The sequence below is a fragment of the Colletotrichum scovillei genome, assembly GCF_011075155.1.
Source record: "Colletotrichum scovillei strain TJNH1 chromosome Unknown Contig00011, whole genome shotgun sequence".
NCBI classification, from domain to species: Eukaryota; Fungi; Ascomycota; class Sordariomycetes; order Glomerellales; family Glomerellaceae; genus Colletotrichum; species Colletotrichum scovillei.
Genome location: NW_023336269.1, coordinates 610,444 through 632,359, shown reverse-complemented (window position 1 = coordinate 632,359; position 21,916 = coordinate 610,444). Strand labels below are relative to the sequence as shown.

The window sequence follows — 21,916 nt, the reverse complement described above, 5'->3', positions numbered from 1 at the left end:
GGCCGCTTTGACTAATTATTGGAACTGGCACATGACATTTGAAAGAATCATAAATGCGTAAAGGCGCACTCATAATATACATCCACCTCAAGGTAACATTTCTCGATTAAGGTGTATTCACCGAGGCTAAACAGGCGTTATCGCGATATGCTTGATACCAAGCGGGGTATTCCTGATGGTGGGGAGATCCTTCACGAGATAAGGCGATGGCGGGGAATGCCTACCGCAGTAAGCACCTAAGGTGCGTTCTACTGCCGGCTCATTACCTCCGATCGCTTGATAACTTGCATGTAATTTCGGACACCCGAAAACGCTAAGATAAGTTGTTTCTAACTAGGCCGATAGAGATAGGCAGGTCGGCCAACGATGCTGATGTGGATCTACCTATCTTGGTACGTTTTACTCGATCCAAGCCGGGCATAATAACTACACTTGAAGCCTTGATAGATGCACAATCTGCGACAGACCATAACTCATCTGCAAAATTTGTCGCTCGGCTGAGTCTTAAACTCTAGAAATCTTGGTTCCCTTGAAACTATATTGACAACATGTCTGTCTTTTCACTGGAAGTAGAAAAGGCAAACCCAGTGACAGCAGAAGTCCTGGACGACACCTTGCAAGCACTGGGCGTTACGATCAAACCAGAAGAAAAGAATGAATATCAGAGGCTTTTAGCCGTTTTCCACGAGTCTGTAGTGGGTCTTATGTCGCTTCCTGGTAGGTTTCAAGTCCCGACCTTTGTTGAAGACATACTCATGACAATGTACGTCGCAGATTATGTGCCTCCGGTAGATGAGGAAAGATTTCCAAGGGAGAAAATTCGATTTCCGGATATCTCGGAGAATCCTTTGGGTGCTTGGGCTTGGAGGTGCCGAGTAGAGGACAAGACCAAAAGCGGAGGGTTGCTGGCAGGTAAAACGATAGCCATCAAAGACAACATCGCAGTCAAGGGCGTTCCAATGCTTCTTGGAACCGACTTTGTTAGAGACTACGTCCCAGTAAGTAAAATCAGTATGACTCAACAGTATTCTCGTCAATTATGCTAACCTAACTAGAACACCGACGCAACGTGTGTGACAAGGTTGCTAGAATCCGGCGCAATCATATCTGGAAAGTCCGTATGCGAGAATATGTGCCATTCCGCTACGAGCAGCTCTTCCTCAACTGGGCATGTACATAACCCCTATGCCAAAGGCTACAGCAGCGGGGGCAGCTCAAGTGGCTCAGGGGCACTAGTTGCCAACGGAGACGTGGACATGGCTCTCGGCGCTGACCAAGGCGGTTCAATACGTGTCCCTGCCGGATGGTGCGGTCTCTATGGATTGAAGCCGACCTTTGGACTTGTGCCCTACACCGCTTGCGGCTCAAATGAGCCTACCAATGACCATGTCGGCCTCATGACACAAACACTTCTCGACAACGCGTTGATGCTCCAGGTCATTGCGGGCAACGACAATATCGACGACAGATCGTTCGCAGCACCGAACCCAGATAACGTTCCCAAGTACTATGACAACTTGACGAAGCTTACAAACCCGAAAGATCTGTCAGGTGTCAAGATCGGCGTCTTGATAGAAGGCATGAACCAGCCATCTGTGGAACCTCGCGTCAAGGCATGTGTCGAGGCTGCGATACAAGGTTTTAAAAATCTTGGGGCGACCGTAGAAGAAGTTTCAATTTCCTTTCACTCCAAGGGAGCAGCCGTTTGGACTGCCATCAGCAAGAGCGGAGGTTATCTGGGGAAGAGAAATCTTGCATTCGGCAGGAGGGGCCATATCATGACCGACTTGACGGACAAGTTTCAGGACCTTACGCAGGAGCAGTGGGATAACGCATACGTTTCGTCAAAAAACATCTATCTCAACGGTGTCTACGCGCAAGCAGCGTTCCCAGGGTTGCTCGGAAAGGCGACGAATCTCAGCAGAAAGCTACGAGACGACTATGACAATGCTCTGCGAGAGTTTGATGTTTTGGTGACGCCGAACTTACCCTACGTTGCCAATTCCCATACTCCCTATGATGCGTCCCCGCTCGAGAAGATTGGAAAGCAAGTCGGACTCACTGCTAACACCGCCCCTTTCAATCAATCAGGCCATCCGGTCCTCGCTATGCCGATTGGTATGCTTCCGATTGAAGAAGGTCCTCTGAAAGGTTCGGAAACAAAACTGCCCGTGAGCATGCAAATCATTGGCAAGTGGTGGCATGAAGAAGATGTTTACCGCGTCGCATACGCCTGGAGCTTGGAGTACGATTGGAAGACTAGATAAATGGATTCGGCGATCGATAATGACGCCGTAGACTCTATGCGCGTGTATGTACTCGCGAGATTTAGCAGGGGGGACTGCACATGTAGTCGTCAGAGGTTTCAAAGCCAATGCGGTCAGGCAATCTCGAACCATGGTCTACACATTTGCAAAGAGGGTGGTGATTGAAGTTAAAAGTCCACTTTACTTCAATGCGTTTTAGAGAATTGACTGATGGAAAACAAAAATCAGGGCCTGTCAAAGCAATTGCTTGACTCAGACTTGAAATGTTAGTTCGGGTCTCATTGCTCCGAAAATCGGAGCTACTGTTGTGCTACTCCTCTAGCGGGCGCAACCACGATGTAGCGGTAATACAATAAAATCTCTTACTGCAAATGATCAAGCTGGTGGTCATTCATTTCAGAGACAGGCGGTGTGCAATACTTCTGTACCACTCCGTTGTGCGACGTTCCGGCTGTAGACGGACCCGTGTCCGGCCCTCGAACGGCTCTCGGAGGCCTCAAAGCCGGCCGACCTCGGGGGCTGCGATCTCGGCCTTCTTGCCCTGTGCCGGCGCAGCGGCGCCGGCAGGAGGGGCCAGAAATGCCAGGTGAACCCCCACGCCCCGGCTCCGGCTCATTTCCGTATTTTCCAAGATGGCCCAGACTTTTCCAACCTGGAGAATGATGTTAGATAAGACACTTGCAGTCTTAGTGGAGCTCCAGGTCATCGCCCTCGTCCAATATCAAAGCCTGATTCCAACCCGAAGTGGAGGTGACAGACGTAAAAGGTTGCAGATATTCCCCGCTGCGGAGACGCTCCGCTAGCACACAGGTCCAAAGACCGGGGGCCCAATGAAACAATTTTTGCTGGTTTTGGGGGCATTTTTCTCACAAAGACCATGGATGATGTCTTTGAAGGCGTTTCGGAGGTGATAGTCCCAGTGCCCGACTTCGGAATCATGATCCCGAGGTGGGTAAGTGTGCAGCCGAGAATTTTCTGACATTTTTCTAGTATGGTCTTTGATGCTTTATATACAGCGCTTTGCCCCCCTCAGAAAACGGAACAATACAGGACTGGTTATTCATGATTTTGGTGGACACATTTCCTTGGCAAAGCCTGTCGCTTCCTCTTCTCAACTCTTCGCTCTCATCAGCTGCCTAGTTGAAGTTCAAGTTGTCAATACAGCTTCTCCACTACTGTTGCTTCTATTCCATGTTCAAATCATCACCGTCATCATGTCCATCATGTCTGAACACACATTATCAGAGGTTCCCACGAGGAAAGACGAGTTACCCCCCGACCTGCTTGCCTTAAGAACCTCCAACGCCGAGAAGGGTGTAAATATCATTGCTCAAACGCCCAGCCGACCGTACTCGTACCGTGAAGATGAGACAGTCTACGATCGCTTTACACCCGGTCGCAAGCGCTTGATCACCGCCATCGTGTCCTTCGCTGGCTTGGGCATCAACTTGGCTTCACTGCTCGTGCTTTCAGCGCTGCCGGAGGTGGCAGCGGCTTTCAACACGTCTGGAACTGTCATCAATTTTACCAATGCTCTTTTCCTGTTAATGATGGGCATTGGCGTTCTCTTCTGGGGCCCACTGAGTCAAGTCTATGGCAGAAAATGGGTAAGCAAAACCACCTTTGTACATCCTACCATCATGTATCATAGTTGCAGTCAGCTCTTAATCGGCCAATTTGGCATGTATCCCGCCCTACACTTGAACTAAATGTCCTAGATCTTCGTCATATCGACAGTGTTGTTCTGCGCGTTTTCACTGGCTACAGCGGTTTCCCCCAATCTGCCAGCTTTCTTCATCTTCCGGTCAATCACTGCATTTGCCGGAACCTCTTTCCTTATCGTTGGATCTGCCTGTCTCAGTGACATCTATCGCCCGACTGAACGTGGCACGGCATTGGGTTGGTTTCTTGGAGGCACCCTGTGAGTCCTAGCCCCCTTGCCCTCTGTTTCCTGGTCGACCGAACATCCATGGCTGATACATGTACTCTTCATAAGTATCGGGCCTGCTCTTGGTCCTTTCATCGGAGGTGTCATTGTTACGTACTCAACCTGGAAATCTCTTTTCTGGTTCCAGGGCGCTCTCGGTGGCGCTGCTATGGTCCTGGCAGTAGCCTTCCTTCCAGAAACAAGTCACGGAAAGTGGTCTGAAGAATTGGAGGGAATGACAACCAAAGAGAAGATTGGCCAGATCTGGGAGTGGGCGAATCCGTTCCGGGTCATCAGTCTATTCCGGTACCCCAAGATCCTCATTGTCGTGAGTCTTCCTCCCCCTTTGGTCATCAACGAGCCTTTGAGGTGTACACCAGGCCGATTACGGTAAAACAACGGCCGTCCTAGTGGACGTGTAGCTATAGCCTACGGCGGTAAGGCCCTTTACCATTGTGTATCATCAGCTGACTATGCACCCAGGGGGTTGCGGCATCGTCTGTCCTGTGGAATATGCAGGTCCTTTTGACACCAGTTCGCTACGTTATCAACCCGAGATTCCACCTTACCTCCCCTCTGCAGTCAGGATTCTTCTTCTTGGCACCTGGAGCAGGATATCTCGTTGGTACTTTTTTTGGCGGCCGATATGCCGATTACACCGTGAAGAAGTGGATCGCTAAGAGAGGACGGCGTATTCCGGAAGACCGTCTGCGAAGTGCTTTCATCGCGCTAGGGGTCGTCATCCCGGCGACCACAATCATCTATGGATGGGCAATCGACAAGGCTAAGGGCGGAATCCCACTCCCCGTTATCTGCATGTTCTTGCAAGGCGTTGCGCAAATGGTCTGCTTCCCTTGTCTTAACAGTTACTGTTTAGATGTCTTCAGAGAGAGGGCAGCTGAAGTCATGGGTAAGCATGCTGAACTTCGTCCCCTCGGCCTAGTGACAGATAAGCTGACAGTATTTTGCTAGCTGGCAACTACTTCATCAGGTACACTTTTGCTGCCATCGGTACGGCAGTGGTACTTCCAGGTATTCAGGGCATTGGTGTGGGTTGGTTCTCCACAGTGAGTGCTCTCTTCGTTGCGATTTCAAGTGCTGCTGTGTGTGGTATTGTCATCTTTGGTACGAGACAGAAGAACATGGAGGAAAAGTCGGAACGCGCCTAAGCACATGGAATTGCTGGAGTTTCAATGAGTAACATCAATCAAGCTAAGTCTTCAGTTTCTGTTTCGTCGTTCATCTAGCAAAATTTCCCGTAGCTTATACCTTAGATTTCAATTTCATTGATATTCCTGAATCACTGGATGATTGAAATTGGACCTCAGAACGTAGACTGAGTCATGACAAAGGGAGGTCAATCGACATGCGGAAGTGTATTCAGCGCCTGAGATTTCTGCGCTGGAGCATCAAGTAAAACAAAGACCCGGAAGAACTTTCACCTAGATACGTCATTTTCGAGAACTCACCAGAATGTCTGGTTCTGTTGATGTGATGGAGACAAAACGGGTGCAGATTTCGGTCATGACCGGTGTCGTGCCAAGGGCGCAGGCCAGATGGAGACTCTTGAGCAGATGCAACCAATCATCTTGCTTCTTGACCTGTGGCTTTGACAATAAGGCGCCCTAACAAAGGCGAGACTTTCCTTTAATAGCCGCACAGAGACAACAGCCGACGCGGCTCGACGCGCCCTGTCAGTGGGAATTTAGCGTTTTTAGCGACGTGTCTTCCAGAAGCATCGATTTTGGGAAAGTCTTCTGGCTAAGGTAGGGTCAAATGAAGATGACAGCAGGTCTGCGATATCTTGGAACCGTACAAAAGGGCGTTAGGACCAGATCGCTGGGCTTGAGAAGTAATCCGCACCATCCGATCAGATCTGCCATCGTTGTGGGCCATCAATTCCACCAAAAAAGCACGCCACGTAACGCCACGCATATCCCGATTCACTACAATTTGTTCTCAACCTTGACTACATCGACCATGACAAAGTCCTCCAATGTCCAAGAAGGTGTTCGCATGACGGCCACACTCAGGCCAGCAGCTCTCGATGACGCCACAGCAATATCAGAACTCGCTACCCATGTTTTCACGGTCACATTCGGCCATTCAGTCGAGCCGCATGAGCTCCAAGCGTTCCTAGAGGAGTCCTACAGCCTCGAAGCTATCACAAAAGATCTCGACGATTCAAACAAAGACACACTACTCGCTGTTGATCCTACTGGAGACATTCTGGGTTTCGCCATGCTCACCCGGGGCTCATCAGAGCCATGTATCGCACACCTCGACGATACTGTTGAGCTGCAGAGAATTTACATGTATCCGAAGGCACAAGGCACGGGCGCTGCAAAGCTTCTGGCAGACAGGTTAGAAGACATGGCTAGGGAACAAGGTTTCAAGCACATGTGGTTGGGCGTCTGGGAAGAGAACCTTCGGGCGCAAAAGGCGTATGGGAAATGGGGGTACGAGGAATGTGGTACCCATGACTTTGCCATTGGATCAGTGATCCAAACTGATAACATCATGGTGAAGAAACTCTGAATGGCCCTGTTACGAACACAATAGAGGTTTGGAGTATATGTATTGCAGGTTAGATTTGATTGCGTTGGAGATTTCATCTCAGATGTTACACCCTTAGACATTCTAGTAGACTCTGTGCTTCATTTGGAGGTACTCATAACTTCATCTCCCTCATTTATGCATTAATGGTGCATTCTCTCCGAGTTTCATCGAGTAGGTCTTTTGTCAATGTTATGCAACTCCAGCGGGAATCTCAGGCGGCAGCTCGCCCCATTACAACTCTCACGGGGACACTGATGGCCAAATACGCAATTTGGATCGGAGCAGCTGAGACCTGTATGGCAGTGAGACTGACGAGCGACGGCCCAGAGAACTTGCAACTCTTTGGGGCTCAACCTGCCCTTGTGGTCGTGCGAACACTTCCCATAAGCTTCCCTATAGGGACATCTACCCAAAAGATGAAGACTGTTGCATAACTTGCGGTTCTTCATCAGGATGAACTCCTGGTGGGTACAATCGAGTGGTGGATCAATCCGTTGCCCGGCTTTGTTCCGCAGCACCTGCCCTAGAAGAGGCATCCTGGAGTCAACTATGGGTTGTTGACGTACTGGCAGGTCTCCAGCGAGAACTGGTGGAGCTCTCGCAGCGGCTGACGCATAGTTGGGCGAGGGTGTCGATGGTGGTGTGATGTTATATGAAACCTTGCGCTTGATGTTGTTGAACAGTTTCTGACGCCTGAAAACCCTGTTGAAAGAAGCGACGCGGAATTGGTCTTTAATCTCCGCTAGCTCTTGCGCAAATGGAGGTCCCTCGAGAAGGACGACCTTCTTGCGGATCTCATCGTTATCGAGGTACGATCCCAACAGGCGAGCGTAACCGCTATCTGCCGAACCACCAAACAAAACATGTCGACAGTGAACATCGGACACACTCGACTCAAAATTTGCTGAAAGGTCTTAGTTGTCGCTCTTTGGAAGCTTTTGTAAGTTCACTTACCCTTCAACTTTTCATCCGTACACTCCTTGCCATTACCCGCGTCAACAAAGTCGCACATTGCATTCCACATGTTGAAGCCTCGGACGAAATCATCCAAAACACTCGGATCTGGTATAATACCCATTTCGGTGTAAGTCTTGGCCAGACCCTTCAAGTTGGCGTAAACGCGGATGGCAAGTTGCAGGTGATGCGGAAGGCAGGGGTCAATGGCCTTCAGCTCGTCAAAAACAGCGAGACGTAAAAGGCTTGCAGCTTTCTTGCCTCCCTCGAGTCCTTGCTCAATAAGATCACCCAGAAACTGATGATTCGCCAAGTCATTAGAAAACTGAGATATTGGTTGATAGGAAGCAAGAAGGCTGAAGAGTTCTGACTTACTGGCATACAATCGCCGTCAACGAGGACCATTGCAAAACAGTGTTTGTCCTAGCTGGGTCAGTGCCTTTCTGGCTGGCAAAGCGGATGGGGCAACATGCTTTCTCGTTTTGCAGCTTTTCGATTTGATCTTTACTCTTGTCATCGGTATCAAACAAAGACCGTACCAGCATCTTCTTTTCCTTGAGCTCCATCCTAACCTCGGAGAGCTTCTCGGAAAGCTCTGCAATGTGAGAAAACAAATCCTGATTGAGCCGGTCAGCTACTTGACAAATCATGCACGAATCAGATAGAGAGTACGAAAAAATACCTCAACGAGGGAAGCCTTGTGGTCATCCTGAATTTTGCACATTTGCCATCTTTCCTCCAGCGATAGCGGTCCTTCGCTGTCTGCATTGGACATGTTGAACACTCGCCGATTTCTGTGAGATGCGATCCGGAGAAACTTGTGGATGGCCTCAAGTTCAATCAATAGCTCTTGGAGTGCCAACTGCCTCTATTTAAGTAAAGCTGTTCACGCGGTGAGGTCACGCAGCCTTGAGGGCTTCAAGGCGTACGGGTTGGTTGCACTACATTGCCATCAGCGAATTAAAGAGGCCGATTCTGTGGCACATGGTTTGGCGCCAGGCCTCCTCCAACAGCACCGCCGCAGTTCAAGATGTTGGGGCTGGCCGCATATTGGTTGGCCTGCTGCGGCGAGTGGTTGGCCAGATTTGACGTGGTAAATCTGCCTTGTGTTGGCGCGGACTTGCACTTTGAGTCTTCAAAGAAGCAAGACTGAACTACCAACTGCATAATCAAAGCGGAACCTGGCGTTCTTCTCAGGAAAGGTCATGTTTCAGGAGGGGATCAAGACAAAGCTTGCGCCGCTCGATATCGATGTGCAACTTATGAATTACATCAACAATGACATCATTTAGAACAAGTTACAAAAAGCAGGAATTATTTGGTTACATTGACTATAAAGGCTTATTCAATTATTCTTATAATATCAAGCAGGACGACTCCATTGGACTCCAATACCATCCTAAGCAAAATCCAACTACTCAAAACGCCAACTAACGTTCCCTTTCCGAGTTCCAAATTTTGATTCGTGTAAATGCACCACCCATTCATGCCGTATTTCCAAACCCCGGACAGCCACCGTCAACAACTTTCATTACTTTGAACCATTCGCAAACCGCCATCCTAATGAGAGAACTACGACTGAACAGCTTGAGGCGTTCTGCTGAAGCTGAATGAACGCCAAGAAGACCGCTGAGCTGGTTTGTTATGAGTCGCCAGGCTAGCCAAGAACGCCGGCGAAATCTCAGAGGCGGATACGGAGATTTCTGCCCTCTGTTTCTTCTTGTCTTGCTTTTTTGATTTTGTCTGCTTTTCAACCTTCGAAATTTCTGTCGGCCTATGGCCACTCAAGCAGGCGTCAACTACAGACCTCTCCGGAAGGACTTCGGCCCCGGCCATTTCCCGCGTAGGCCATGGGAACGTCGCGGCCATCTCCTGAATGGTAACGGCATCCATCTTCTCGAGGATCTCCCGAAGCTGCGGTTCGAGGTTGTTAACCTGCTCAAAAGCCCAGTCGGCACGCCTTTGAATGCGGACACCATCACGACGCATCTGACCGACTAGCCACTCCATCGCCACGTGATGCGGGATAAGTCGAGCGTTGCGCATCAACCAGGCCATCATATCGGGATCTCCGGTCTGCTTGACGATGGGCAAACTGCGACCGCCGTGCTCCCGTTCTTGGAGCTTTTGCAGAAAGTCGTGGTACATCCCCAGCGAAGAGGTCTGAAGACCAACGAACTGGCCATGAAAGAGAGCACGAGCAACTTCATCAGCCCAAGCGATGCCTGCCTTCATGCCGGAGTTCGCACCTCTCCCAGGCCAGAAGTGCACCGTCATTGCCGCATCTCCAGCCAAGGCAACCAGACCGTGGGGTCGGCGCAGGGCTGCAGAGTCGCACTGCGGAATCTGCTCGACGGCTTTGTTGATCCTGCGTACAACAATGGGGATGCGAACAATGTTTTTCACCTCGCACTGCTTGAAACCGTAAAGCTCCAGACCATCAAGTATCGCCTTCCACAACGGGCTGTCAGGTTGCTGAGACGGTGCAAAGACCTGGTTCTCCTCAAAGCCATGAGGCAGGCAGTCGTCGACCTTAAGGCAACTTGGTCGACCGAATGTGCAAGGATGGCCATCAACGGAGACCATTTGATGCCATTCAGTCTCGGTCAACTGCATGTTGAGATATCCTGTGCCATCGAAGTCGCTAGCATTAAGGAGGTAGCGAGTCTGGCCCATGGTGAGGAAGATGTTGATGGGCTGTGAGAAAGGAAGACCACGAGGCCGATCAAAAGCAACCCCTAGGGCATAGCTCTTTCCAACCTCTTCCTCTTGCCCCGGAAAGTAAGCACTGCGAAGCCAAGAACCAGCGCCGTCGGCACCAAGCATCAGGTGAAAGTCGCCGTACTCCGAGAGATTGTCCTGTCTGACCTGTGAGGCATGTAGGAAGATGAGATCGCGGAACTGGCTGTCTTGTGCCCGTCGTAAGAGACCGTCTTCGAGCTTGCGGATCTGGAGATTGCTGGAACCAGGCCAAACACGCTCTGGATTTCCGCCAAAGACAGCTTGTCTCGTTCTATCGCTCATCAAGTCTGTCACGGTGTCTTGCAGCGTGACTACCTGGTCTCGACGACGGGCCCCTGGTGGGTAACTGACGAAAGAGCTACCCGGCTGCTGAATCCATCTGCCTTCGTAAAGATGGACCTCCACTCTGGCCCCAGCCTTCTCGGCCAGAGCAATCGCAGAAGCCAGGCCTGTGGGGCCTCCACCGATGATCATGACTTTCAAAGGGGCTGCTGGGTATTGATAAACAACCGGGTCTTGGGGGAGTTGAGGTAGATTACGAGCTACCGATGGGTCAAAGAAGAAATCGCGAACTGCGTTCGTCTTGGTAGACGTAAGAGCTTGGCTCTTGATGAGCACGAAACGCATCCACTGCAGCAGGGAGGTTGTGTTGAAGGTCGAGTGGCGGTTGCCAAAGACAATTCGCTGGACTGAAGCTGCAAGAGAGACGACATCTCGATGCTTGGGATTTGCTGCGATGGATCGGAGCTCGCTGTTGGTAGAAGCGGCATCTCCACGGTAGAAGAACAGAAAAGCTTGCGCGCGCTCAAAGTTGGTCTGGCCCGCTGCCTCCCAAGCCGCTTCCCAAGAACGCGGCAATTGAATGCTATCAATCTCAGGTGATTGAAGAGGGAAAGGAGAACGGCTGTTAAGCTCAGGGCTGGGCATAGCTGGGGGAGAGCCTGAGCGGCTACGCATAGAAGTGAGCATGGGCATTTTTGAATGACTAGTATAAGAAAATGAGTTATTAATAAGTTATGGGGAGTACGAGGGTTGAATGACTAGTATAAGAAAATGAGTTATTAATAAGTTATGGGGAGTACGAGGGTTGAAAAAAACTGAAGCTTTTGAGAATTGCACGGAGAAAAGGAAAATGAGTAGGAAAGGAAATCGAGAGAACAGAAGAAAAGAAATGTCTGGAGTGTGTGTATGATGAGTATTGGAAATTCATATTTTGCGTCGAGAAGCAGCTGGTCTTAATATATACTGACTTAGACAGAGTCCTGATGCTTTGAGAGTAGACGAATAGTCACGATCTCCAGATAACCCCTAAGCTGCATCGCGCCCGACGTAGGGGCAGTGCTACCTTACCAGCACTGCCCACCGACCTTGCATCATCTTTGTCCCACAACATCAGCCCTATGAAGGTCGCACAACTTGGGCTTCCCCACGAGGTTCTGGCGGAGAAAAGATGCGTGCATATTGTCGGTTGTGGCTGGGCAACAGGTGTCTGCATCTACTGCGTGTCGTCTCAGTGTGGAAGCTGAAAAAGTGCGAGCACAGCATTCTGGTCCGAGAAAAGCGAGCTAGGACTTGAAGGATCTTAGGTAGCATGGATGTAAGGGCCCCCAGCCTTCCCGCCGCACGTGTGCATCTATTCGCACGAGACGTGACATCCACTCACAATGCTTCTGGGTACCGCGATTATGGCTTGGAGTGCGGGGACGAACAGTGCAAGCATTTACGGTTGACTCCAGTCGGCTCGGCCCTAAATAGATGGGCAAAGCAATATCCCTGATCGGGAAGAACTGCTGCAGGTCAAGGTAGTAATATCGTTGAGAGCCACTAATATCTGACCACCCTCGGCTGTACCACCTCAATGAGTGCTTCATACCAGACTGCAGTCTTGTGCTTACTTCCATCACTGTGCCGCCGGCCAGATAGCCGTCAGGTCGGGAACAGCCACCTTTGATGCATCTAGCGAAGGGTGATAATAGGATTCGTTGCATAGAATGATCGATCCGATAGGCCAAGACGCCTGATGAACACATCACATCGCATATAATAAACTTGGCATAGGGTTGCATCGAGAAGCTACGTGTATCACTCTCACCGCGTCCATGTCCTTCCCACTTCCATTCAGTGCTTTCCTTTGTTCGAGTTGGGCACAAGATATGAGAGCTGATGTCTCAGCAACCTCGTTGTCCATGAGCTCTAGTCTCTGTGCCGTACTCAGCCACCACTAACAAGTCCCAGGACCACAGCCCACACGATCTCGGCAGTATCCAGCCGCTCGCTCCAATGATAACATCCGCGGTTGCTGGTCCGCCTTCTTCCCTCAAAGTACAAGACATCTGACTGATTTCTTTAGCGCAGCCGCTGAAACACTCTCTGCGGCTGAGGGTGCGTCTAAGTTTCCAATGAGCTTTCGATTATGGTAATGTACGTGTACATATCTTGGACAAGTCAATAGGCAAAACTCGACATGGGAGCTCCTGCCAGCTTAGACAGGTGTGAGAAAGCTGGCTTCAATTCGCGGCACATTAAGCCCGACCATCTGACCATGCCTCGGGCGAAGGATTCCGAGGAAGTATCTGTGTTGCTTATTCCAGAATATACCTCAGCTGTTCTATTTCATAGACGTGAATTCTATGCCAGGAGATCTTTTCAGAAGTATTGGTGAACCTACGATCCAGCTAGCTTCCACATCACTCTAGTGATATTTTGAGTAGCATTTGGAAACTGAACATAGCTTTCGAGTTTCAGACGATCCTCTAGCACTGCTCTCACACATTTTCATTCATTATTAGAGGCCCTCATTCCGCTGCAAACCACAGTCGAGCACATAGCCACATCACTATCAGGCCCAGCTGGGCCGGTACAAAATCGGTGCACTCGCATTTCTGCCATGTCATGCCCAAGTCATCCTCAAACTTCACCTTCATGAATCAGCGAGCATAGAGAAGCGAGCACAATCTAGTAGTAGCACAGATAACAACAAGCGTTCTCCTCTCATCCAGCTCGTCATCAACAAGCTACGTGAGGCACAGCATCTTGAACGGGGACTCGTGATCTGACATGCATCAACCAGAAGCTCGCTTAGACGCTAGAACACTTTGTTAGTCATGTCGCAGCGAGATCAACAGGGGTCAGGGCCCTCCCGCGCGCCATATCAGACTCAACGCCCAATCAACAAGCGATGAGCTAGTCAACTTCAGGCATGATGCAGAATGAATCATACCGGACCCAGATCAACTGCTCGCCGAACCTCGAACGGGCACCCATGTCATCTCTCGCCTCTAGCGTCTTGTCTGTGCGCGTTAAAGACTTGGACCTATTAAACACGCAGCGTCTTGCCCGCTGGCTTACTTGGCACCTTGGTTCATGTTAGAGCTCACTCTATGTCACAGCGAGACATTGCAACATTCGAAGCCTTTCACAGCCATTGCCAACGAGAGTCAATAAGAATGTCAGCAACCACAAGCGCTGCACAACGTTGCAACATCGACGCAACTCGGAGGATATTACCCAACTCACCTTCCACCGGGCCCGTCGTCTCCAAACTCTCATTACTTGATTCAACAGTCGCCCGTTTCACACCTACGGCTGCGATATGGCTTTACGACAAGCCGAAAACGTCACAGTTGTCACGCACTGAATTCTTCGAGAACCTCGGCCACTCACTCAGTCAAACACTAAACTATTATCCGCACTTTTCAGGGCAGCTCCAATGGGCTACACCCGAGCAGGTCAAAGAGGATGCAGTGCCGCGACACCTTGGCCGGCTAGTAGTTGCGTATGGCTCGGCCGAAGATCCCGGAGTTGAGTTGTCCATCGCCACTCATGACTCAAAGCTCAGCGACATAGTCCCCAGCCGGGCTGAGAGGGCGACGAATTTGAAAGAGTGGAACGCCTCAAACTTCCATCAAAGCGAGTTCTTGCCAAAAACCAAGATTGCGCTCATGTCTTTGAATGCTATCGACGGGCTGCCTGCCATGGCCGTTCAGCTGACGTCGTTCAAGTGCGGGGGCTTTGGAATCAGCGCAATGGTCTCGCATCCTCTCGCAGATGCTGTGTGCTTGATGAACTTCATGTACTCTTGGGCAACAAGGTCGAGGGCTCTACTGGGCAACGTTGCTGCAAACGACGGTCTAAGCGTATTCAAACCTGTCTTTGATCCGGCCCAGCTTGACCAAGTTGCAGGGCTCACACCAGGAGGTCTCCCGGACGCATCAATAGTTGCAAAGGCTCGAGCATTGCCGATGCACCGGTTTGACTGGTGGGCAGAAGATGCACCAGGATATCCTCCAGGTGTCAGACCAGCTTCACTAGCCACCATGCCACCACCGGACGAATTGAGAACAACCAAACTCAGTCCGTCAACATATCCTCCGTGGCCGACTTGGGATATGAGTGCGCCAGTCGAACACGTTCAAATACGTTTCGCGGCAGCCGAGTTGACACGGATGAAGGAGGCTGCGCAAGCAAGCTTGCTAGACGACATGCAATTACTTCGAGTTTCCAGGCTTGATGCAGTCCTGGCTCATATCTGGACTCTTATGAACCGTGCGCGCGGCCATGAAGGAAAACTTGAACAAGCATATCTGAACATCACCTTGGGTCTACGAAATCGCGTCGATCCACCCTTACCAGACACGTTTGTTGGATCTCCTCTCCTCTTAGGATATGTTGAGAAAACCGCCAACGAAGCGAGCTCAATTCAGCTTGGGCCCATCGCCGGCGCTATCAGGCAGATGATGTCTCGCTTCACGCCAGATGTGGTGGCAGCCTACATCCACGACGCCGCACACGAGGTTAGCCCTCAACGTTTATGGCAAGGCTTCTTGGGAACTCACCATACCCTCGTGACATCCTGGGTGAGAGCCAAAACCTATGACCTTGACTTCCTGGGCACGGGGGAGTTGGCTCGGTATGTCCAGGGCGTCATGCCAAAGATTGACGGCCTGGTTCAGATCATGGATGTTGCCGACACCGGTGACTTTGATGTGAGTGTATGTATGCAACGAAGTGCCATGGACCGGCTATTGAAGGACCATTCGCTGCATCAATACGCGTAGGCAAGCTAGAGAGCCAATCGCAACGGTAAATTAGCGTCAACATGGACAGAGATGAAACCTGAAATAGAATATAGACAAAAAAGAATTGTTTAAGTCAATCGCTGACGGGAATTGAGCCCGACGTGGCTATGAGGTGTTAGACACTGAACTCGGATCAGTTCCTGAGTGTTTAGATAGACTTACGGGTCGAACCCACAACCTTGAGATTAAGAGTCTCACGCTCTACCGATTGAGCTAGCCGGGCAGGCTATTGAAGGTGTGCGATAGTTGCCAGCGGCTGGAGGTCCAAGATGCCGCATCGTGAGTTGTGCGTGGATCATTGAGGGCTAAGCCATGTCGAGACTCCACCCATAACATCACTAGCGGCTTCCACACTCCGTCCAAGAGTCAGAGTTCACGAAGAACCATGATTTCAACTCGACTCATCGACAAATAGACAAGAAACATTATGTGGTTTCACCAATGTATTGAATTAAGACGTGCTCAAGAGAGACGTCTCTTTGGAATCTCGGTAAGAGCTCTTTTGAGAATTACAACGCTACGGCGGCCAATCCCCAAATTCGGTTTTGAACAGATGATGCAATTATTACATAGAAGAGCCTTGTATGTACAATGGTCCTGGTTGGCAATGCACTGGACCTAGTCTAGCTATTATCATGGTACTTATGGGCATCTCTTGACCACATGCAGCCCAACCTCCAAACGGGAATCGTCCCTAGACTCATGCGTAGACGTAGCAAAGAGGGGAACCGCCGATAGTGTTCAAGACCTCGTCAATAGTGCGGTTTTCAGCATTGACGCCAAGGTCAAGAATATCAGTCTTCAAAGCGTCCCTGCTGGCCGGCTTGTTGTTGATGGTAATCGTACCAGCAATGTTGAAAGCGTCCCACAGGTGGAGGGCCTGCCACAGCCAATATACGCGGTCAACCATGGCATGGTGCAGAAAGAAGCTGGGGTCGACCGGGGAGGAGTACAGATCGCTAGCTTCGCCGTTGACGGAGAAGTGGCCGGACGCGTGCATGCCGAGGAAGCCGTCAGAGAAACGGCCCTGGAGCTCGTTCTGGAAAAGCTCTATGCTCTTGGAGGCCGCGCCTACCGTGATGTTGAGCATGTTCTCGTTCGTGAACCATGTTGAGGCGGTGTAGTTGCTCAGATCGCGACTAAGGCAACGAGGGTTATAGCCAAGCTTGCCGGTCGGGCTGGCCTCGAGGCCGTCCATGCCGGGGTTGACCGGGCCAAGGTTGACGGTCATGCTAGATGGATGTTAGTCACCAATTCAACGGTGCAAAGATCTATAAGGAAAGCTTACTTCTTGAAAGGACCGCTTGTGACACAGCCACCACCATCGCCAGAAGGCAGGACAATGGCACCTGCACCGCTGACGCTGCCGTTGTGCTGAACAAAGGCGCCGTCGCCGCTCAAGCTGGTATCACTGCCATCAAAGACAGGGGATTTCCGGAGATCGTCCTGGTACTTCAACCAGTTCCAGTACTGTAATATAATTGTCAGACCCATTGGAAGATCTCCCGTTCATGGCAATGGAATCCACTTACTGGCTGGGAGCCCTTGTAGCCGCATTCGTTCCGCAGAGCCTCTTCGTATGCCCAGACGAAGTAGCGGTGCCATGTCAAGAAGTTGCCCTGAATTGTCATGTCAGACCGAAAAACGATTTGGCTTGAGTGTTGGTATTACTCACGGTTCCGTGGATCTTGGTTGTCTGGTTGATGTGGACGGCGACAAAGTCATCGTAACGGTTGCGAGCACCGGGAGCAAATTCGGGGTCCGACTTGGAAGGCGAGGTCAAGAGACATTGGACGGCACTGATGTAGTCTTTTCTCTCCTGGGAAGAAAACGCCTCCCTTGAAGACGGGTCAGCTTCCAATTCGAGATCGGCACTGCAATGGTGTGGGAGTGACGAACCAGTCCCGACGGTAACGAGCATTGAAGATGTTGCAGCTACTGCGCTTGTTGCCCGCGCTCGATGCGGTCAGAGCACTCATAGCCTTATCCTGGAGTTCGGCGAGAACATCGCCATTCTCGATGGGCGAGGCCATGACCGGCGCCACCAGCATGCCCACGGCCGCAGCCGCAATGGTGAGGGGAAGCATTGCTGAAAGTTCTTGTTTATTCAAGATGGAATAAGTAAAATGCAGGGGCGCCGCGTGCGCAAGCAAGGAACCGAGAGGGAGAGAGCTGTGGTCCAAGGCACGTCAACAGTCAGAGAGAACTGGACAGGATTTCCACTAGAGGTGCGCAAGGTCAAGTGGGAAGTGGGAGCGGACAGGACGGTCCGGAACAGTCACAAGAGAATCAACCACCAGACAGATCTCGTTAGCTATATAGATAGATGCCTGTTCGACGTTGGGAATAAATTAAAACTCCCGTTGTCTGCACTAGTGCCCCCGACCGTGGCGGCCTGCAGGGCTTCGGATCCGCGGGACGGAGATGGTAACCGCACTGGGCAGCGGGAATATTCCAACAACGCCGCCGCTGTTGGCGGGAAGCATGGTACTAGTATCCATTGCCGGGGGCAAAGAATTATCGAGGAGAATTATGAAGAGGGGTCACTAATCGAACGGTTTTTATGCTGTGACACTGTGGATAGGGCAGCAAGAAACCGGAAAAGTCGAAGACTCAACAGCCCAGATCCGGGGCCCACGATGCTGGGATGAAGAATGTAACCTTCTTTAGGTCAAGCGCGGAGCCGGCCGGTGGACGGGTGACAGGGGAGATGCGTTGCCATCGGTCGCCAACTCGCCACAAGTTCAAAGTGGCGGATATTAAACGGCAACTGGCTTCGGGAAGACGGCAAGTTAAAGATAAGATTTGTTGACCCAGAATGGTTTTACGATAATAATGAGCCAAAGACTTAGTACGTGGACTAAGACAAACTGTAATCACCTTGTTCCGTGGGCCGAATCTGTGCGGCATCATACACGCTCTTAGAGCTCAATAAGCTTAAAAGTCAAAAAAGGATCAGACAACAACATGTTCGTCCCAACTGCCCGCATGCAACAGTAAATTGTAACAGTCAGTGTCCAGCTGGTCGGCCACCGTCCGACTCCACAGAGTTCCGCTCCCCATCTCGAGGGTGACCAACCGATCCGGATAGATCGTATGGTGTTTTGTTCAACATCTCCAGTGTATGTGGTTTCCACTGTCCCATTTTAATCTTGGCATGCATGCCATGTCTTCCGACTGGCAGGCCACTAGATCCTTTCATGGGTCGGTGACACCCTCCCTGTCTCCCACCCGATGCCGCCAACAACAATGACCTGGTGTGCCTGGTGGCTGATTTCTTCCTTTTTTTTTCCTGTGCCGCTAAGTTCTTCAACCGGGTATCATGCAGAGATTCCCTCTTCGGTTCGATGGCCGACTCCGAAACCCAGTATTTTCTCCCCTTTTTCTTCCGTGCCGAAAGCGCGATACACTTTTCCAGGGTGGCTTGGAGGACTTACGAATTGCTACTGCCCGATTGGGGTGGCAGGATCAATATCGCTCCTTGACGCCGCTCCTCACCAACAAACAATTTCGAGCAAATTGCTAAAGATATCTGTGTTCACAAGCTTCGTTGTATCAATCTTTTCCGTATTGACAATTCAGGGGCAGACTTACCGCAGCGTTTGGTCGCTTGCTGCTGCGTTCAAGCACCTAGTGACGCTCGCGGCACTGCAGCAAGGTGGCACGTAATGTGGGAGGCATCCATGTGGCCCCTAGGAGATCCTGAACACTCTTTTCATTCCACATCCTGCCCACCACCTGCTTAGGCGATCCTGCAGGTGCAGACTGTGCAGCACATTGAATCCGTCGATCCACTTCTCTACAAGGAAAACTCCGGTACAGAATTCTCGAAGAAAACAGTCAATGGTGCGGTCACTTCGCTACCTCGGTGCTAACTTCTAGGCCGTGTGGGCTGATAGGAATGGATCAACCTCCCTGCTCTGGAACGCAGTCTAGAAAGGCACAGCGCATCACCTTCCCGAGGCAGACTGGAGTGGCAGCACGAATATTCCCCTTTTGACGGAGTCCGATCCCGTCATCCAATGATGCTCCCTTTCACAGTTCCCAACTCCTCGTTGCGTGATGATTGAGGTCCATGTATCCATATCCCTCCCGAAAGCCCCGTCCGTACCGCGTGCGTGGTTACTGCAGTGTGGCCCCCGTGGATCGGGTTTCATCTATCCAGTTCCTTTCTTCCTAGGTACAGAATAGATTATGAGCCCCCAATCTGGAGTACTAAATTGGAACAGCAAGATGCTTAAAAGAATCCGCTGATCCTCTCGCTACTCAATGTGTCCACCCTCCTGAAGTTTTGTGACTTTCTTCGACTCCCCTCTCACCATCTGTGCGTCTGCTTGACGCCGCGCAGCCGCGTCATCCGCCGCAATGTCTTCGACGTCCAGCACAACGGCCGTCGACCCGGAGCGTGCCAAGGAAAGCAATACGGCCATGATCCTGGCCGTGACGGGGACTTTCCACGCGCTCGCGCTCGTCTTCGTCGTCCTCCGAACGTATACCCGCGCCGCTATTGTGAAGACGATAGGTATCGACGATTACATGATGATCATGTCTGCCGTAAGCCATCCATATTACTACCAAGGTTGCCATTACACCAAGATAAGGGTGACCATGCTGACTTTTAACAGCTCTGTGCGCTAGGTGGGGGTATGGTAATCTTCATTATTCAGGCGTTTTACGGACTCGGCAGACACAAAGACACAATCAGCAAGCCAGATCAAGTGTTCTTTTCCAAGGTTGGCTTCTTTCAATCGATCATATCCGCCATCGCTGCTCTGGCGTTTCTGAAGATCTCAATTGCACTATCGCTGCTGCGTCTAAGCAAGAACAAGTGGTACTCAAGGTCGCTATGGGCTTTGATCGGTACGATACCTATCCGGCCTACACTCACTGTGACCGTCTGGATCTTTCTAACATATCATTAGTGTTCGTGGTGCTTTATACGATCATGGCATGGCTTAGTTTCTTTTTGTATTGCAGCCCGATGGAAGGATATTGGGACAAGAGCCTCAAGCCAAAGTGCTACAACATCAAATTGTTCGTCAACTTTGCGCTAGTCAATACTGGTGAGCCGACATACTTAACCTTTTGCATCGCTTTAGAAGCTAATTCAGCTCAGCGTTCAACATCTTTACCGACGTCTGTTTCGCATCTCTGCCTATTCCCATCATTTGGGTCTTGCAGATGAAGTTGCGCACACGGGTGTATTTAATTGTTGTACTTAGTCTAGGATACTTGTAAGTTTTGTTCCAGTCGACATAAAGGCTGCGTACCGGGGCTGATTCATCTCAGGGCTGTTATCATGGGCATCATCAAGGCCATCTATCAAATTGCGCAACCAAGCAGCAAAGACGGAACCTTGTAGGTCCTCAGAGGTATTGCCGACAAAAAACATTACTGACGAGTGATTCTAGTTACCAAAGTATCCAATTCTGGGGTTTGTAAGTTATCCGTATGTTACACGGACTAAAGCGAAGTTGAACTAACAATCCTTTCTACAGCCTCCAACTCAACCTCGGCATCATCGCCGCCTGCGCGCCAGCATTGAAACCCCTCGTCGGCCGCGCCCTCAAGATCTCATCGAGCCGCCACTACAACAGCGATAACCTCTACGAAAACCGATACCCGACTGGACGATCCGGTAGAACGGGGAACATCACCACTGGCACTGCTCGAAGGCAGGGCTACAGGGAACAGGGAAGTCAGGGGGCACCAGACTATGAACTTGAGGATGGGCCGTTTTCACCAAGCCCAGAGTTCTACCGTACGACCATAAAAGGTGGAAACAATACTCCGGCGGCAGTGGCTGTGTATCAGAAGAAGAACAGCTTTGGCGACAGGTCGGGGAGTGAAGAGTTGATCCTGGAGACCGGGCATGGGTTTGGAGATAATAAGGGTATCATGAGGACGACGGAAGTTCATATCCAGCGTTGAAGACCTGCGGTTAGGGCAGCACGACCGGTTCTCTTTCGCTACGATGCCCAACAATGGTGAAATGAGAATATACGATTGACTCCATTTGAAGCGATTGCGTTTGGCCCCTTTCTTGACTTAAGTAAGGTATGCTCAGCCTTTGGCATTTCTTTTTGCTGACATCCTCCAATACTTACACTTCAAATGTGGGCCTACTCGTGGTCCGAAAGGTGGTATCATTGGCATGAAGAGTAAGATCATGTTTGTAAGTGTAGTGACCCCCTTGATGCACAATAAGAGCAAGTTTATGCGGACTCTGAACTGGGTTGTGTGCTAGGTGGCACTCAGATGAGTGTCATCAATATATAGAGTCAACCCTCCACGACTAAGCTACATAACCACCAATAATATCATCCCCTTTCCCTGGAGCCCTGGTTGGGTAGACCCTAAGCAAACCTAGATAGAAAGATCCTCCATCC

At 50.7% G+C, this 21,916-nt stretch overlaps 8 protein-coding genes across 8 annotated transcripts; 5 read left to right on the top strand and 3 right to left on the bottom strand.

The window, feature by feature from the left end:
* Positions 1-548: 548 nt before the first annotated feature.
* On the top strand, positions 549-2,267 carry HER10_EVM0002495 (amidase; the record flags this gene model as incomplete). Its single annotated transcript, XM_035472203.1, has 3 exons — positions 549-717; positions 775-998; positions 1,056-2,267. The coding sequence occupies 3 exons, from the start codon at positions 549-551 to the stop codon at positions 2,265-2,267; spliced, it is 1,605 nt and encodes a 534-aa protein (XP_035326623.1).
* A 1,054-nt stretch (positions 2,268-3,321) lies between these two features.
* On the top strand, positions 3,322-5,456 carry HER10_EVM0009318 (major facilitator superfamily transporter). Its single transcript, XM_035478808.1, has 5 exons — positions 3,322-3,874; positions 3,986-4,188; positions 4,264-4,522; positions 4,678-5,104; positions 5,167-5,456. The coding sequence occupies exons 1-5, from the start codon at positions 3,482-3,484 to the stop codon at positions 5,361-5,363; spliced, it is 1,479 nt and encodes a 492-aa protein (XP_035327146.1). The 5' UTR covers positions 3,322-3,481; the 3' UTR covers positions 5,364-5,456.
* Positions 5,457-5,896: 440 nt separating this feature from the next.
* HER10_EVM0007418 (acetyltransferase) lies at positions 5,897-6,781 on the top strand. Its single transcript, XM_035476975.1, has one exon. It carries the CDS (start codon positions 5,971-5,973, stop codon positions 6,730-6,732), a length of 762 nt encoding a protein of 253 aa, XP_035326990.1. The 5' UTR covers positions 5,897-5,970; the 3' UTR covers positions 6,733-6,781.
* A 136-nt stretch (positions 6,782-6,917) lies between these two features.
* Positions 6,918-8,482, bottom strand: HER10_EVM0009559 (CCCH zinc finger DNA binding protein; the record flags this gene model as incomplete). Its single annotated transcript, XM_035479044.1, has 5 exons — positions 6,918-7,657; positions 7,708-8,005; positions 8,083-8,130; positions 8,181-8,324; positions 8,390-8,482. 5 exons carry the CDS (start codon positions 8,480-8,482, stop codon positions 6,918-6,920), a joined length of 1,323 nt encoding a protein of 440 aa, XP_035327167.1.
* Positions 8,483-9,279: 797 nt separating this feature from the next.
* HER10_EVM0006392 (uncharacterized protein) lies at positions 9,280-11,424 on the bottom strand (the record flags this gene model as incomplete). The annotated part of the gene is made up of 1 exon (XM_035475978.1): positions 9,280-11,424. The coding sequence occupies one exon, from the start codon at positions 11,422-11,424 to the stop codon at positions 9,280-9,282; it is 2,145 nt and encodes a 714-aa protein (XP_035326912.1).
* Positions 11,425-13,818: 2,394 nt separating this feature from the next.
* HER10_EVM0002891 (transferase) lies at positions 13,819-15,506 on the top strand (the record flags this gene model as incomplete). Its single annotated transcript, XM_035472584.1, has 1 exon — positions 13,819-15,506. The coding sequence occupies exon 1, from the start codon at positions 13,830-13,832 to the stop codon at positions 15,504-15,506; it is 1,677 nt and encodes a 558-aa protein (XP_035326654.1). The 5' UTR covers positions 13,819-13,829.
* A 666-nt stretch (positions 15,507-16,172) lies between these two features.
* On the bottom strand, positions 16,173-17,795 carry HER10_EVM0004239 (uncharacterized protein). The gene is made up of 5 exons (XM_035473891.1): positions 17,427-17,795; positions 17,203-17,365; positions 17,060-17,146; positions 16,816-16,997; positions 16,173-16,759 (listed from the first exon to the last, which is right to left on the bottom strand). Exons 1-5 carry the CDS (start codon positions 17,612-17,614, stop codon positions 16,228-16,230), a joined length of 1,152 nt encoding a protein of 383 aa, XP_035326763.1. The 5' UTR covers positions 17,615-17,795; the 3' UTR covers positions 16,173-16,227.
* A 1,131-nt stretch (positions 17,796-18,926) lies between these two features.
* HER10_EVM0008637 (uncharacterized protein) lies at positions 18,927-21,480 on the top strand. The gene is made up of 7 exons (XM_035478152.1): positions 18,927-20,081; positions 20,153-20,387; positions 20,450-20,590; positions 20,644-20,761; positions 20,817-20,885; positions 20,939-20,965; positions 21,026-21,480. The coding sequence occupies exons 1-7, from the start codon at positions 19,893-19,895 to the stop codon at positions 21,456-21,458; spliced, it is 1,212 nt and encodes a 403-aa protein (XP_035327072.1). The 5' UTR covers positions 18,927-19,892; the 3' UTR covers positions 21,459-21,480.
* Positions 21,481-21,916: the final 436 nt, after the last annotated feature.

Excerpts from the sequence above, each read along its gene's own strand:
- HER10_EVM0007418 (XM_035476975.1), top strand. The coding sequence starts at position 5,971 with ATGAAGATGACAGCAGGTCTGCGATATCTTGGAACCGTACAAAAGGGC.
- HER10_EVM0004239 (XM_035473891.1), bottom strand. The coding sequence starts at position 17,614 with ATGCTTCCCCTCACCATTGCGGCTGCGGCCGTGGGCATGCTGGTGGCG. Across the intron at positions 17,366-17,426 it reads GCTCGTTACCGTCGGGACTG|GGAGGCGTTTTCTTCCCAGG; the intron begins GTTCGTCACTCC and ends CCCGTCTTCAAG. Across the intron at positions 16,760-16,815 it reads ACAAGCGGTCCTTTCAAGAA|CATGACCGTCAACCTTGGCC; the intron begins GTAAGCTTTCCT and ends ACATCCATCTAG.
- HER10_EVM0008637 (XM_035478152.1), top strand. The coding sequence starts at position 19,893 with ATGTCTTCGACGTCCAGCACAACGGCCGTCGACCCGGAGCGTGCCAAG. Across the intron at positions 20,762-20,816 it reads GTACTTAGTCTAGGATACTT|GGCTGTTATCATGGGCATCA; the intron begins GTAAGTTTTGTT and ends GATTCATCTCAG. Across the intron at positions 20,886-20,938 it reads AGCAGCAAAGACGGAACCTT|TTACCAAAGTATCCAATTCT; the intron begins GTAGGTCCTCAG and ends GAGTGATTCTAG.
- HER10_EVM0009318 (XM_035478808.1), top strand. The coding sequence starts at position 3,482 with ATGTCCATCATGTCTGAACACACATTATCAGAGGTTCCCACGAGGAAA. Across the intron at positions 3,875-3,985 it reads AAGTCTATGGCAGAAAATGG|ATCTTCGTCATATCGACAGT; the intron begins GTAAGCAAAACC and ends TAAATGTCCTAG. Across the intron at positions 4,523-4,677 it reads ACCCCAAGATCCTCATTGTC|GGGGTTGCGGCATCGTCTGT; the intron begins GTGAGTCTTCCT and ends CTATGCACCCAG.